This window comes from Gallinula chloropus (genome assembly GCF_964237585.1).
Source record: "Gallinula chloropus genome assembly, chromosome: 5".
Lineage (NCBI taxonomy): Eukaryota > Metazoa > Chordata > Aves > Gruiformes > Rallidae > Gallinula > Gallinula chloropus.
In genome coordinates this window covers 81,579,292-81,593,289 of record NC_140090.1, presented here as the reverse complement: position 1 = coordinate 81,593,289, position 13,998 = coordinate 81,579,292, and the positions used below count along the sequence as shown (strand labels likewise).

At 58.1% G+C, this 13,998-nt stretch overlaps 1 protein-coding gene across 1 annotated transcript; it reads left to right on the top strand.

Moving 5' to 3' along the window:
• Positions 1-213: 213 nt before the first annotated feature.
• STK32C (serine/threonine kinase 32C) lies at positions 214-10,926 on the top strand (the record flags this gene model as incomplete). The annotated part of the gene is made up of 10 exons (XM_084264359.1): positions 214-347; positions 2,200-2,373; positions 2,876-2,913; positions 4,255-4,344; positions 5,101-5,204; positions 5,295-5,411; positions 7,809-7,934; positions 8,356-8,487; positions 9,955-10,022; positions 10,794-10,926. Exons 1-10 carry the CDS (start codon positions 229-231, stop codon positions 10,924-10,926), a joined length of 1,101 nt encoding a protein of 366 aa, XP_084120485.1. The 5' UTR covers positions 214-228.
• Between the last annotated feature and the right edge of the window lie 3,072 nt (positions 10,927-13,998).

Genomic DNA, 13,998 nt, shown 5'->3' with positions numbered 1-13,998 from the left:
CCATCCAAGAGGGAGCTGTTGTGTGGGACATATGAGCTGCCCGTGGAGCGGGGGTATCCCAGGTCATCGCCAGGAACACGTGGAAGCAGGGCAGCAGTGGGCAGCGCTGAGGGGCTCAGCCTGCTGAAGCTGCAGAGGGGGACAGGGAACACTTTGCTAAGTGCTGTTTTCTCCTCCCCTCCTGCGGCCCTTCAGGTGTGCATCGTGCAGAAGAGAGACACTGAGAAGATGTATGCCATGAAGTACATGAACAAGCAGCAGTGCATCGAACGGGACGAGGTTCGCAACGTGTTCAGGGAGCTGGAGATCCTGCAGGAGATTGAGCACGTCTTCCTGGTGAACCTCTGGTGAGCATCTCCCTGTTCAGCCTTCCGGGGCCGCCTGCCCGCGGGAGCCACGGAGCCACCTTCCCCCCATCCTCCTGTGATCAGGGCTGGCTGTGGGACCAGCCCAGCGAGCTGCTCAATGGAGCTCGGTGTTTGGGAAACACAGGTTGCTTTACACAGAGGATAGGCAGATGTTGTGGCACCAACCCCCTTAAGACAGCTTAGTTTCTCTTTTTCCATCAAACAGCTCTGTGTTGGGTGTTTCTCACAGCCTTTGTGCAGATACCACAGGGTCAGGTCCCTCCTGAGGGACCCCTGCCAGTGTTAACTGCAAGAATATCCCTGTGCCAGGGTGTGTTGGGTTTGACTGAGGTGTCTGGGGCAGCATGATGCTCCCAGTGACAGCTGTTAGAGAAACAGAGCATCTCATGTGCAGGGAGGTGGCCAGAGCTGTGAGTTCTGTGTTTGCTGGGCAGGAAGAGGCCAGAAATCCCAGAAGTTCTCTACCCAAAGTGGTGAAAGTTGGTCGTACCCCACTTGCTTTTTGTTGATCCCTCTCCCCAGAAAGGCCAGACAGGTAATGAAAACCTCAGGCAAACCGGCTGTGAGCGAATTTTTCCTGGTCAGCTCATACTTTTAGCATAAGCCTGCATTCAGGATGGGAGCAGGAGCGTGTGATTCACAAGTATTACACAATCCCACGTGCTCCCTCCTCAGGAATGCTGTCCCCAGTTCTAACAATGGGACGTTGTTTTGTGGGGTGTCCTCAGGGCTGTCAGTCTCCTGTGGGATCCTCCGCGGGCTTAGAGAGGCGTTTTACTCTGCAGTAAATATAAATCTCCTTTTCTGGTCCTGGTGGTTAAATTAGCACTCGTGTTTCCCAGTCCTTTTTCAGGACAGCAGAGCTATTTTCAGTGTGGGCTTATCAGATTGTTGGCAATTGAAGATGTGAAGTGTCTCTGACGTGAGTGGCTAGCACAGCTTTGCGCTCTGCCGCGGCTCTGCGTGATGGGGGGTTACATGGCAGAGCTCCAGAGGGGCTGCTGCAGCGGGGGAGTTAATTGGGGTGCTTCCCCCTCAGGGGAAGCCTTGTGCAGTCTAGCAATAGGATGAGACCCAGGTCAGCAGCCTGAGTTGCACTTGCTCCTTTAGGCAGGTGCAGACGCCGAAGCGGGCGTACGTTTGTGGTGGGGATGCTGGCAGCTGTCCCAGGCGCTGTGCAGTCAGGAGAGGCTGTCCTGGATTTGGATGGGATGGGGTTAATTTCTTTTCTAATAGTGGATGGAATGCCATGGTTGGGAGTCAGGATGGGAGCAGTGCTGAGAGCACCCTGATGTTTCTAGGTGCTGCCAAGGACTTTTCAGTTGTTCCTAGTTCCCTGCTGACGAGAAGGGAGGGGATGCAGCCAGGACAGGTGACCCGAACTGGCCAAAGGGGGTATCCCATGGCAACGACACCATGCTCAGCATAAAGGGGGCTGGGGGGAGGAGGAGGAGGCGGCTCCAGGACGTGCGGTTTGTGGGGACAGTCCGGCTGCAGGATGGCTCTGGGCTGCACGGCCTGTGGTTCAGTGAGGAACTGCACTGTGTATCACCAGTTTCAGATACTTTGTGCTCTGAAGTCCTGTTATCATTGTTATATCCATCTCTCTGCTGTTCTAGTAAACTATCCTTATCCCAGCCCGCGGCGTTTTGGGTTCTTGGGTTTGGGGTTTTTTCCCTTCCCACCCCCAACTTCCTCCCCCTCTTCCTTTCAAAGAACAAGCAGCTGCCTGGTGCTCAGCTCTCAGCTGGGGCAAAGCCAGGACGGAGGGGAAGGCCTGGCCTGGCCGTGTGATCCCCCTGCGAGGCTCACCTGCCCGCTCCCCACGCAGGTACTCCTTCCAGGACGAGGAGGACATGTTCATGGTGGTGGACTTGCTCCTGGGTGGAGACCTGCGTTATCACCTGCAGCAGAACGTCCAGTTCACGGAGGAGACGGTCAGACTCTACATCTGTGAGATGGCGCTGGCGCTCGACTACCTGCGGAGTCAGCACATCATCCACAGGTAACCGCGGGCTCCCCTTGCTGGCCCGAGCTGCCCGTGCCTGGTTTGGGGTGGGCGATGCTGTCTCTGCTGCTGTGAGGCCCTTAACCCCATCAGTGCCCTAAATCAGGGAACTGCTGGCATTAAACCACACCAGTGGTGCCAGCCCTGGGCTGCTGGTCCTGCTCCCCATTGCTCAGAGGAAGCCTCACACTTCACCAGGGGCCCAAAAGCCCCTTGCAGGGTGGGTACCAGAGCAATCTCAGAAACAGGCCTGATCTCATGTTCTTGATTTTCCTTAGAAATCAAGAAATAAAGTCGGATGTTCCCACTTTTGTGCCCAGTTGCCCAGGAAAATCCCATTTCTGGTCCATCATAAGTGGACTTGTCTCATGCAAGTGAACTTTTCTTGTCTGTGTTTCTAGTTTCTGGCAGCTAACAGGGTGGCAGGGCTTCTGTTCTTGAGTTGTGTCCTTGATCTGACTGAGATTCCATCTTGCTGTAACCTTGCTTCTTTTCCCAGAGATGTAAAACCAGACAACATTCTCCTCGATGAGCAAGGTAGGGTCTCTCTTTGCTGCCTTGCTTTGTCAGCCTCCTGCATTTGAGGGACAGAGTCTGGAATACTCTGTCCTTTTATCTGGGAAAGTGTGGAGAAGGCACCAGCCCTTCTGGTTGCTCGGTGCTTGGTGGGACGTACCCATGCATTGTACAGCCAGGGGAGATCCGCCCAGGGCAGCCCCCCTCCTCCTCACCCCCACCTGGCAGCCCCCACGCTCTGCCTGCTCCCTCACGGGTGCCCCCGAGCCAGAGAGGTGGTACCTGGCATGGTGGGAGGGCACGAAGCGCAAGGCCCAGCTCGGCTGAGTCTGAGAGTGGTCTGCACAGACACTTTGAGGAGAGCTGTGATGTTTTCCTGGGGGGTGGATCTGGGCTGAGCGAGCTCTGTGAGAGCATCTGTGGGTGGTGCTGGCTCGGTGACCTAGCAGGGCACGTACCACAGGAGGTCCCGAGATGACCTCCATCCCAGCTCCACTCTGTCAGGGTTTTATCATAGAGCCCCATAAACCCCACAGTTTGCTCTTGCACAGAAGTTCAGTAGAAAATAGCACAGGGTGGGAATCCCAGACACGGGTGGGAGAAAGGAGACTGGGGGTTGGACTCGATGATCTCTGGGGGTCCCTTCCAACCCCTACGATTCTGTGAGGGGTAGGGGAAGACTTGAGGGGACAAGTCAGTCTGTGCTTCATGCCTTCTTCATAGCTGCCTTGTAGGTAGGGAGCAGGAGGTGGTGGGTGGGTTTCTGTATAGGGGCTGGCTAGAGGACGGTGACATTTTCTTACCTGTCACTCCTGATGGCAGGTTCGAAGCAGAGGAGGGGTTCCAGCACTTCTTGTAATGTCGTAGTGGTCTCTCTGAACAGGCCTGGGGCTTGGGAAGGAGCGTAAGGATTTCATCCAGTTGGCACATCCAGGTTTGCTGTGGCCTGTGCAGAGCAGCAGTGGAGTGTTCCAGCTCTGGGATGCCAGGGAAGTTGTGGGTCAGTGGCTTTTACCCAAAACAGTTCTGGGGTTTTATGGATGTGGCCAAGGCAGTGCCCAAGTATGGTGGGTGCTTCCCTTGCTTGCTGACTGCACATTCTGGATAGAGCAGTTTGAGCAACTGCTGGAGCTCGTGGAGGTCACCACTCAGGACCCAAAGTGAGCTGCCACTGAACCACCCAGCCAGCCTGAGGCCTGGGAAAGCTTTGGGGTCTGGTACAGCCTCCAAGTGGGGTCTAACCCAGACCTGTCCCCGTGCCGCGCTGTCCCAGGGCAGGAGCTTAGGAAACGTGTTCTGACTGTGCGTTGCCCTTGCTCTGCGCTGCCATTAATCCTGTCTCACAATGTGTCTTTATTTAAGGTCATGCACATTTAACAGATTTTAATATTGCAACAATAATTAGGGACGGTGAAAGAGCAACTGCCTTAGCTGGAACGAAGCCATACATGGGTAAGGAGCTGCTCCCTGCGCCCGTGTTCCGCACCCCGAGAGCGCTCGCTGCGTGCTGGGACAGTCCCTGTCTGACACAGGCACTGAGCTACCCCAGTGTGTTAACATGTGTGTGCCTGGACACTGAGCTACCCTAGCATGTTATCATGTGTGTGCCCGGACACTGAGCTACCCCAGCGTGTTAACATGTGTGTGCCTGGACGCTGAGCTACCCCAGCGTGTTAACATGTGTGTGCCTGGACACTGAGCTAACCTAGCATGTTATCATGTGTGTGCCTGGACACTGAGCTAACCTGGCATGTTAACATGTGTGTGCCTGGACACTGAACTAACCCAGCGTGTTAACATGTGTGTGCCTGGACACTGAGCTAACCTGGCATGTTAACACACATGTGCCTGGACACTGAACTAACCCAGCGTGTTAACACGTGTGTGCCTGGACACTGAGCTAACCTGGCATGTTAACATGTGTGTGTCTGGACACTGAGCTAACCTCACGTGTTAACACATGTGTGCCTGGACACTGAGCTAACCTGGCATGTTAACACGTGTGCACGAGCATCCAGCAGCACGTATATGCAGTGAGTGAGGTGCTGTCACACGCTCCCCATCCTGCCTGCTCCCCAACCCTGCTGCAGCTGCCGTGCCAGGCTTCCCCTGGGCAGTGGTGCCTAAAAATACCCGTAAGGTTTGTGTGCCTGAGACAGGCACAGTAGGAGCAGCGAGTAACCTGTTTGTTTTGCCCTTTCTGTCCAGCCCCAGAGATTTTCCACTCCTTCCTGAGCGGCGGGACGGGCTACTCCTTCGAGGTGGATTGGTGGTCCCTGGGCATCATGGCTTACGAGCTGCTGCGGGGCTGGGTAGGGCTCCCGGACGCAGAACGCGCTTTCTGAGCGGCTGCCGAGGGGAGGGGGAATTTCTTCTCATCCTTCTGCTTTCCCCCCCTCCAGAGACCGTATGACATCCACTCCAACAACCCTGTGGAGTCCTTGGTGCAGCTCTTCAGCACTGTCAGCGTTCAGTACTCCTCTGCCTGGTCAAAAGAAATGGTGGCTCTGCTGAGAAAGGTGAGTGGTCCCGCGGGAGTGGTTTGCACGGTGCATCAGCAGCAGTGCCTGGGGGACCGGCTGGGAAACCATCAGCACCATAACACATGCCCTGCAGTGGCTGTAGGACTGGTTCTTGGGACCCTGGGGGGTTCTGTTCATTATCTATATGGTTACAGGTAGGTGATGGAGGTCAGTGGTGACAGGCAGCAAGTGAGCAAGCAGGGGCAGCACCTGGGAACCAGGGGGGAGCGAGAGCTGCCTGCAGAGAGGGCAGTGCCTGGCAGAAGAGACAGGTGAAGCAGCGGGAGCCGGTGGGATGGCAAACGGGGCAGACCATGGCATGGCAAGGAGATCCTGGGCACTGGGGCCTCCTCTCTCTGGGCACCTGGGATAGAGCCCGAGGGAACGGCGTGAAGCTGGGCCAGGGGAGGTTTAGGCTGGATGTCAGGAAGAGGTTCTGTGCTGAGAGGGGGGTCAGATGCTGGCACAGGCTCCCTAGGGAAGGGGTCACAGCCCCGAGCTGGGCTGAGGGCAGGCAGTGCCTGGACAGTGCCCTCAGTGCCATCTCTGACAGGGCTGGGCTGTGTGGAGCCGGGAGCTGGGATCGATAGGCCTGATGGTGATGGGTCTCTTCCAGCTCAGGAGATTCTGGGATTCTATGGCTGCCTGGGGGGGGTTCCCTCTCCGTGGGATGGGATGTCTGCTGCAGGAGGCAGCCGGTGCCTGGGTGCAGAAGCTGTGGAGTGAGCTTCTGCCCGCTTGAGAACTCAGAAACAGAGCTGGTGGCTGTGCTAGAGGGACAAGGCACTGGCAGCAAGCGAGGGGCTCCGGAGCCAGCTACTGCTGGGCGTGCAGTTTACATAACTGAGGGTGTCTGAGCGATGGCGGCGGCGCGGCGTGCGGCAGGTTCACATTGCCATCTGCTGGGTCGGCGGCTCTCGGGCTCTGCACACTGCCAGGAACCGAGTCTCTCCCTAAGGAACACAGGTGCCAGCAGCCCCCTCAGCCAGGAGGGACCCCTGTGTCCCCACCGAGCGCTGGGGTTCTGCACTCGGGGTGCCCCAGCCGTGGTCCTGCCCGCTGGGACAGCTGGGGGGCTCTGCTGGTGCCCAGGGTTGATGCTGGGCAATGTGTTGGCACCAGCTCCCTGCTCCCAGCGCTGATTCCCCACATCCTGCTGGGCCAGTGCCATCACAGCAGCCTTACCAAGGAATTCCTCCCTTTCCCTTCCAGAGATGAAGGTAATTTGGTGCTGTGAAGAAGCTCATGAGAAGTTCCTCAGGCAGCAGTTGCAGGTCGAGGTGGCCTTTTACTGCGTGCCCTCCACAAGCATCCCCGTGCTGGGGCACCCGCCGTGCTCTAAGCACAGGCACCCTTACCTGCTCCTGCTGTAGTTGCCTTTGGCACTGGATAGATACTCAGTGCCTGGTTTTATTTCCTGGGAAGGCTGTAGGTGCCTGCAGGGAATGTGCCTAGAGTGATGCCATGTTTCTTTGAATGAAACAATCCTCAATGAGCATTTTGTAGTGGTCCTGTTGTAGGTGTCCATCAGTCCAGAGACCTTACGCACTCTGTGCATGCCTGAAGCTGGCTGGAGGTCAGGGCTCAAATTCTGAGTGCTCTGTAAAAATGGGAAGAACTGGTCCAGAGGTGGGGTACAGCTCTGACAGCAGCGGCGTGGGCAGGAGGAGGGTCTGGCTCCCGGAGAGGGCAGGGGTGGGCACGATCCACCTGCCATGAGCATCCTGCATTTGGGAGTGGAGGGATGCCCATGGGGCTCTGAGGATGCACTGCAAAGGTGGCATCCTGTGAATGTCAGTGAAGATGTTACCCAGGGAGACTAGGCACAGAATTTTCTGGAAGCCCTGCCCAGATCCCACGCCAGCTGTACCTCCATCAGTCCTGGCAGCTGTGACTCAAGTACAGTGTGGCACACAGCACTGAGTTCTTCCAAAACCCGGGTCTGTCCTCAGCCTGCTGCCTCAGTGGATCAAGCAGGTGGGGTTTCCCCTCTGTGCTTAGTAACCCATGTGTGTGACAAACACAGCAGTGTGCCCTGGTGCCACAGAAGGGGTGTGCAAACAGGACTTGTGGGGGTTGCAACCCAAGCAATGAGGTTCTGGGGGAATCGGCATCTTTACAAGGGAGCAGGGTCTGTCCTGGCGTGGGGAGGAGTGTGCTGGGTCATGTGTTGGAGGTAAGCAGGGGAGGAGCAAACCCATGCCAAACTTTTGGCCATCTGGTTTCACAACCTCCAGGACACTTTTCTAAGGTGTTTTTTTCCTGTAGTGAGTTGTGTATTTCCCACGACAGAAGGGCTGCTGCCTGGCTGGACCGCCTGAGCGCATCCGAAAGGCAGGAGGCTGCTGGGCTCCTCTTCTTTCTCCTCTGATGGGAATGCTTCTCTGTCCCCAGCTGCTGACAGTGAACCCTGAGCATCGCTTCTCCTGCCTGGCTGATGTTCAGGCCTCGACCTACCTGTCCAGCGTGGTCTGGAGCGACGTCTGCGAGAAGCGAGTGGAGCCCGGCTTCGTCCCCAACGTGAGTAGGAGCCACCTGTGTACCAGCCCTGAGAGGGGTCGGTTCTCATGGGCAGGGGACCCGCTGCCTTCAGCAGAGGCTTTCTGATGGAGGCATAGGAAGGAAGGTTTAAATTAGATATTAGGGGGAAGTTTTTTACAGAGAGAGTGGTGAAGGGCTGGAAGGGGCTGCCCAGAGAGGGGGTGGGTGCCCCATCCCTGGGGGTGTTCAAGGCCAGGTTGGCTGGGGCCCTGGGCAACCTTGTGTAGCTCCAGGCCTGGAGGTTGGTGTCCCTGCCTGTGGCAGGGGGTTGGAGCTCTGTGACCTTTGGGGTCCCTTCCAACCCAGCCCAGTCTGGGATTCTAGGATTCCGAGTGTGTGTGCTGTGGGAGGGTCTCTGCTGCGCCTGACGCGTGTGGTGTCGTGTTGTGTGTCCCGGCAGAAGGGCCGCCTGCACTGCGACCCCACCTTTGAGCTGGAGGAGATGATCCTGGAGTCGAGGCCCTTGCACAAGAAGAAGAAGAGGCTTGCAAAGAACAAGTCGAGGGACAACAGCAAAGACAGCTCTCAGTCCGTAAGTGCTGTCTGGGGTCACAGCCAGCTGGGACAGGCGGCTGAGCTGCTGCACTGGGGGCTGTGGCACAGCAGTGCCCTACCTGCAGACTGGCTTGGATAAAAACATTTGCCTGAGAGGAAGTCTTCCCCACAGCCAAATGTTCCTCCTCTTTCACAATACCCTGTGCTTTGGAAAGTGAAAAGGGAAACAGCTCTGGGACACCAGTCTAGAGATAAACTAGAGCCCAGAACACGTCCAGTATGATCTGCACCTTTCCAGGAGGTGCTGCCCAGCTCTGCAGCTGCTGCGCTGTGGTTACACAGCAGGAGTTAATCGGGCACTGATGTGGCCACACAGAGATGTCCGGCCAGTCAGTCCCATTTTTGGGTAACTATCCCCTGTTTCCAGCTGTGTGCTGGGCCAGCCTGCGGCTCTGCTGAGCTCCTGTGGAGTGCAAGCTCTGGCTGCCAGCATGTGAGCCTGGGAGTCGTGTGCTGGTGTGCCTGTGAGTGCTTTCTGCAGAGAGGGATCAGTAGAGTCCCTCAGAAGCCGGGTGTTTGCAGGCTGGGTGAGCTCACGGGGTGCCTGGGAGAGCAAACGTGTCACTCACTGTCGCTGCTTCCCCAGGTGGCAGCTGGGAGCTGCGCAGTTCCCAGGGTAAGGAGCAAACATCACTCTGGCCAGGTCAGCTCCATCCGCTGCCTGAGAGCCACAGGGAATGCTGGGCAGGACACCTGTCTCATTATCTCTGCCAATTAACTGCAGTTAACTTCCCTCTTTGGTGGGGTTAGTGCTGCTGTCAGTGAGACTTACTGTGCTGGAATCGGGCAGCGAGAGAGGGAGGAACCAGAACAGGCAGATTTCCAAGGACCCCCGGGGGGTTTTGCTGCCCAGAGTGTCAGGGCTCTTCCCCTGCTGCGGCGAGGGACGGGCTCGGGCACTTGTCCTGGGCAGGAGACGAGCATCCCTGCCTCCCTTGGAGGTGGAGTGGAGCAGAGGGGGTTTCTGCATCTGCACAGAGGCGATGCAGCAGGTGAGATCATGGCAGAGGTCAGTGTGGGCTGTCTGCACACCCGCCCTCCCCTCCTGCCTGTGGGCAGCAGTACCCACACAGCCCCGGCGCGGGGCAGCCGCTGTGGGACACGGCATCAGGCCTGGGCCTGGCAGGCTTGGTGCTGATCCTGCCCGGCGCTGGCTGCCCTTCCCGTGCTTGGAGCAGGGCGCTCCCAGGAGCCAGGCACACGGGTAGACGTGTGGGGGTTGTCTGCACGCTGTCGTAGGGAACGCTGCTCGCTGCGGGTGGAACGAGGCACCGGTGAAAGCCACAGAGGCAGCCAGCCATGCTGGTCCCCTCCTGCCTTTGGGCTGGGTTTCTGGAGGCTGGGAGGCTCAGTGGTGCAGCTGGAAGTGCTGTGGTGCCGGAGGCAGCAGCGGGATGCAAATGGGACTGGGAATTCCTAGGCTTGTGCTGTTTTTCCTTGACAGGAGAATGACTATCTCCAAGAATGCCTTGAAGCCATCCAGCAAGACTTTGTCATCTTTAACAGAGAGAAGTGAGTACAGGGGGAGGGTTTTGAAAGAAAAAAGATACTCTTTTTTCCTGATGTCCCTGAGGAACCGGAGTGCTGGGCCTGCTGGCCAGCAGCATCTCCCCACGGGCTTGGCCCCAGGGGCTCACACCAGATGAGTTCAGGTGCTGACTCTGTATGAAAAGCAGGGAGGCAGGAGCAGGGATTATTAATCACAGCCATGAAATAAAACATGACACAGGGAGACTTGGGTTTAACATATGGATGTGACATTGCTTCAGTTCCCCTGCCACATCTCCTCATCCATCCTGCTTCCAGGGGATGATGTGTTGGAAAATGAAGGCAGGGAGTGTGCTAAAGCCTCTGCAGGGCGTGAGCGGGCAGTGGAAGCGCTGGAGCTGGAGCAGGGGTTTCCCCATGCTGGATCGGGCTGGTGTGGGGGTACCGGGTTTGTAAGTAAAGCAGGAGGCAGGAGGAGGAGGAAGAGGAGGAGCGTGGCTGGGAGCCTGTGGCCCTGAGCAGAGGGTTCTGGTGGCTGAGATCTGGGCAGTGCTGAAGCCTTGCAGGTCACTGGAGTGCCTGGGAGCGTTTCGGTGGGTTTTGCTGGTAGGTCGGTCCTTGCTGTGACCTTTTTGCTCTGGGAAGACTGCTCTTGTTTACTGTGGGGCTGCCACAGGCAGCTCCTGGGTGGTACGTGGGCAGCCCGGGCTGCTGCAGCCCACCTCAGCAGCACCCCGCTGCGGGCATTCGGACTGGGGGCAGCTGTGTGACGCCTGGTTCCTCCGCTCCACGCAGGCTAAAGAAGAGCCAAGAGCAGACCAGCGAGTCTGCGTCCCCCCCCGAGACCACCGATGAAGCCGAGACCGAGTCTGAGACCTCCAACTTGAACATGTGCAGCTCCGTCTGCTCCTCCGCGGGCAGCAGCTAGGCCGCAGCCGCCGGGCGAGGGTCGCCGGCCCGCGCCGATAACCCCTTCTCAGGTGACGCCGAGCACCGCAGGCTGTCCTCCGGTACGGCCCGAGCGCGCTGACAACTCGTCTTGCCAAGCTGTAGCACACCAGATGATGACAGTCGGTACAGAACTGCTTCCCTGGAGCAGGCAGAGCTGTGTGGCACGCTGGCTGCCTGCCCTGAGGAACGGGACTTGCTATGCAACTTGTCAGAGGAGGGGGATCCGTGTCCAGACCCGTCCCTCTCTGGAGCAGGATTGCCCAGCTGCACGTGGCTTTCACTCAGTGGGATGCACAGACAGAGGTTCCGTCCTGGGGTGCAGCAAGGGAAGGCATGGAGCGGGCATGGAGCAGGCGTGGAGGGGGAGGAAGGCCATGTAGATGGTTTGAATTTCACTCTGGCATCCCCTGTTCCTAAAGGCTGCTGTCAGGAGAAGCCATCCCAGGTACGTCGGAGCAGCTGGGGCCGCTCTGGGCTGTGGTGGGTGGCACCGGCGCCCTGGGAGCCTCGAGCAGTTGGGTCCTGCCACATAAGGACGTCCCAGGCACGTCGCTGTCCTCTCGTCACCTCTCCGTTTCTGTCCCAACTCGGGGCAAATAAATGTGGTTTGTGTGCTCCATGGGTCCCCCTGGGGCTGGGTGATGGTTAAAGGTGGAGTGGAGATGCAGGGTGCTTTTAAGATACTTGCTGGCTTCATGTGGCTGCTGCGAGGAGCCGTGCGGACTCCCTGGGGGTCTGGTTCTGTTGGTCCAGGTTGGGAGGACACGGCTCATCACAGGCCCAGATGCTGCTGGGATAAAGGGGGGGCTGCGCGGGGCTGCTCCGTCCCGGGAGGGGAAAAGCTGCTCTCACCCTTCTGGTTATTTCCAGTGTACAGTACCAGTACTGTGTGTAACTGACCAAGACTCGGCTCAGCTCCACAAGGAGACGGGCGGTCTCCTTCCTGCTGTGGATCTTGCCTTTCTTCTCCTTTCAGAAGCCTTCACTCTCTGAGCTGCTCTGGGGCCGGGCAGCCTTGGGTTGGAAGCGGGCGGTGGGCGGCTGCGGTGGCACGCGGGGCCTTCGGCAGAGCTGCCTTCGCAGCCAAACCATCGGCATCTGTCTGCTGCCAGGCACTGGGAAGTCGCAGGGTCTGACCCCTGCTCTGTGTTCAGAGGTGGCTGGAATCGGTTCCCAACAGATGCAGACTCCCTCAGGACAAATTCTGCCGTGTTTCCAGTCTCTGGGAGTGGAACTGAAGGATGCCAGCGGTACGGAACAGTTTGGTATGAAAGAACTGACACGACACGTTTGTTTTCCACAGTTTTATGTGGGAATTATTAGTTGGTGGCTGAAATCGTGCAGAGCCAGGCTTGCCCAGGAGGCTTTCCAGGAGCAGGCACGGCTGCTGCGGTGCAGGGGGCAGCCCAAGCCCCCATGCCGGTGGCACACAGGTGTTTCAGGGCAGAGCCAGGGCCCAGCATCAGCTGTGGGACCTCCCTTGCAGACGGCCTGTGCCTCGTTAGCAGCTGCGTTAACGATGGGCTGTTCAGTGAGCAAGGTCTGAAGCAAATGCTTTTCCCTCACTGGTTTTCCCCGGTATGGGAGGGCACCCACACCCCAGCTCCCAGCCCAGGCTGTACAGGGGCACCAGCCCTCTCTGCTCTGAGTACCTCCCAGTCTGGTCGTGGGACACCAGGGTAACCTAATCACCCTCCCTCCCTAATTCCCTTCTCCCAGAGCACGCCTGTGGCGCCCAGGCCAGGCCGTGTGTGTTGGCCACAGGAGCAGCCCTGCTCCCAGGAGGACAGCCCTGTCCTCGTCCCACACTCCAAATCCATCCCGATTTCCCCATCCCGAGCTGCCGGGTGTGTCCCGTGCTGGCTGTGTGTGCTGCCTGCCTGCTGCGTGCCCCGGCCAGCTCAGCTCCCCGCAGCCGGGCGCTTCCCAACGCAGCAGTCACACTTCAGTGCCCACCGCGGCCCCAGACCCAGGTGGGCTCTGCCCCCTCTCAGAGCATCCTGACCCCCGCTGCTGTGCGGGGCCGGAGCCCGCCTGGCCGGCCAGCACTCAGGGAGGGCAGGAGAAGCAGAGGCCCAAAGCCAAGCAGTTCTTCAGGAATTACCCACTACAGATTTACTCCACCAGTACAGATAGGGTTGGGTTTTCCAGTAGCCTCCGTTGCACTATTATCATCTTTCTGTAAATAAAGGCAGCAGTTTGGATGGCTGGAGGGACAAGGAGTGTCAGTTGGTTTTGGACAGAGCACCCCATGTATGAGAGATGTGGATACATCCCATTCAGCCAGGAGCTCTGGGGCTGGGGAGATGGTGGCAGTTTGGTAGGATGTGCCTAGATGTTCCCATCACTTTATTGTGACAAACACCTCTTGTCGAGGTCGGGGTGTGTTGGGAGGAGCCAGCTCACTGCTGAGACACGTTTCTCACCCCAAACCCTCTCAGTGTTGGTCATTTGTGTCCCCTTTCCAGCGCTCCTCTCCCTGGGGCATTCGTGTGCTGTATCCTCAGCGGCACAAACTGGGAATGCTTCTGCAGGGAGGCCAGGGAATTGCCTCTCCCCAGGTTGAATAGCTCGGGGCAGATTCTTTCTGCATCCCTGGAATCCAGCAGCGCATCTCCAGGGAGGTGCGGGGGGAGCTGTGCTCTGCCTCTCCTCCCTCTGCTTCCCACCTTCATCCCTGAGGGAAGTGGCAGGATGCAGACCGCCAGGATCACTGCGCTGAGGAGTAGAGACACCGTGAGTACAACGTAGGGACTCCTTATCGAGCCTAAATTATACATGGGTGTAACTCCACTGGTTCTCACTGGGGACCGGGTCTTACTGCTGCTGGTCATGCCTGGGCCCTGGAGAAGAAATGACAGGAAAGGCCAGAGAATAGTAGGAAAGAGACACCCATTGGCTTCGTTGTCCAAATCCCCGTGGTGGGTCCGTCCCTGCCGTGCTGCTGCTCTCTGGGCCCCTTCCCCATCGCATCCCATCTGTGTCCCCATAACGAGCCTGAGCCGATTGAGCTGGGCGACCCCCGTTGCCCCCCCGGCCCCGTCCAGGG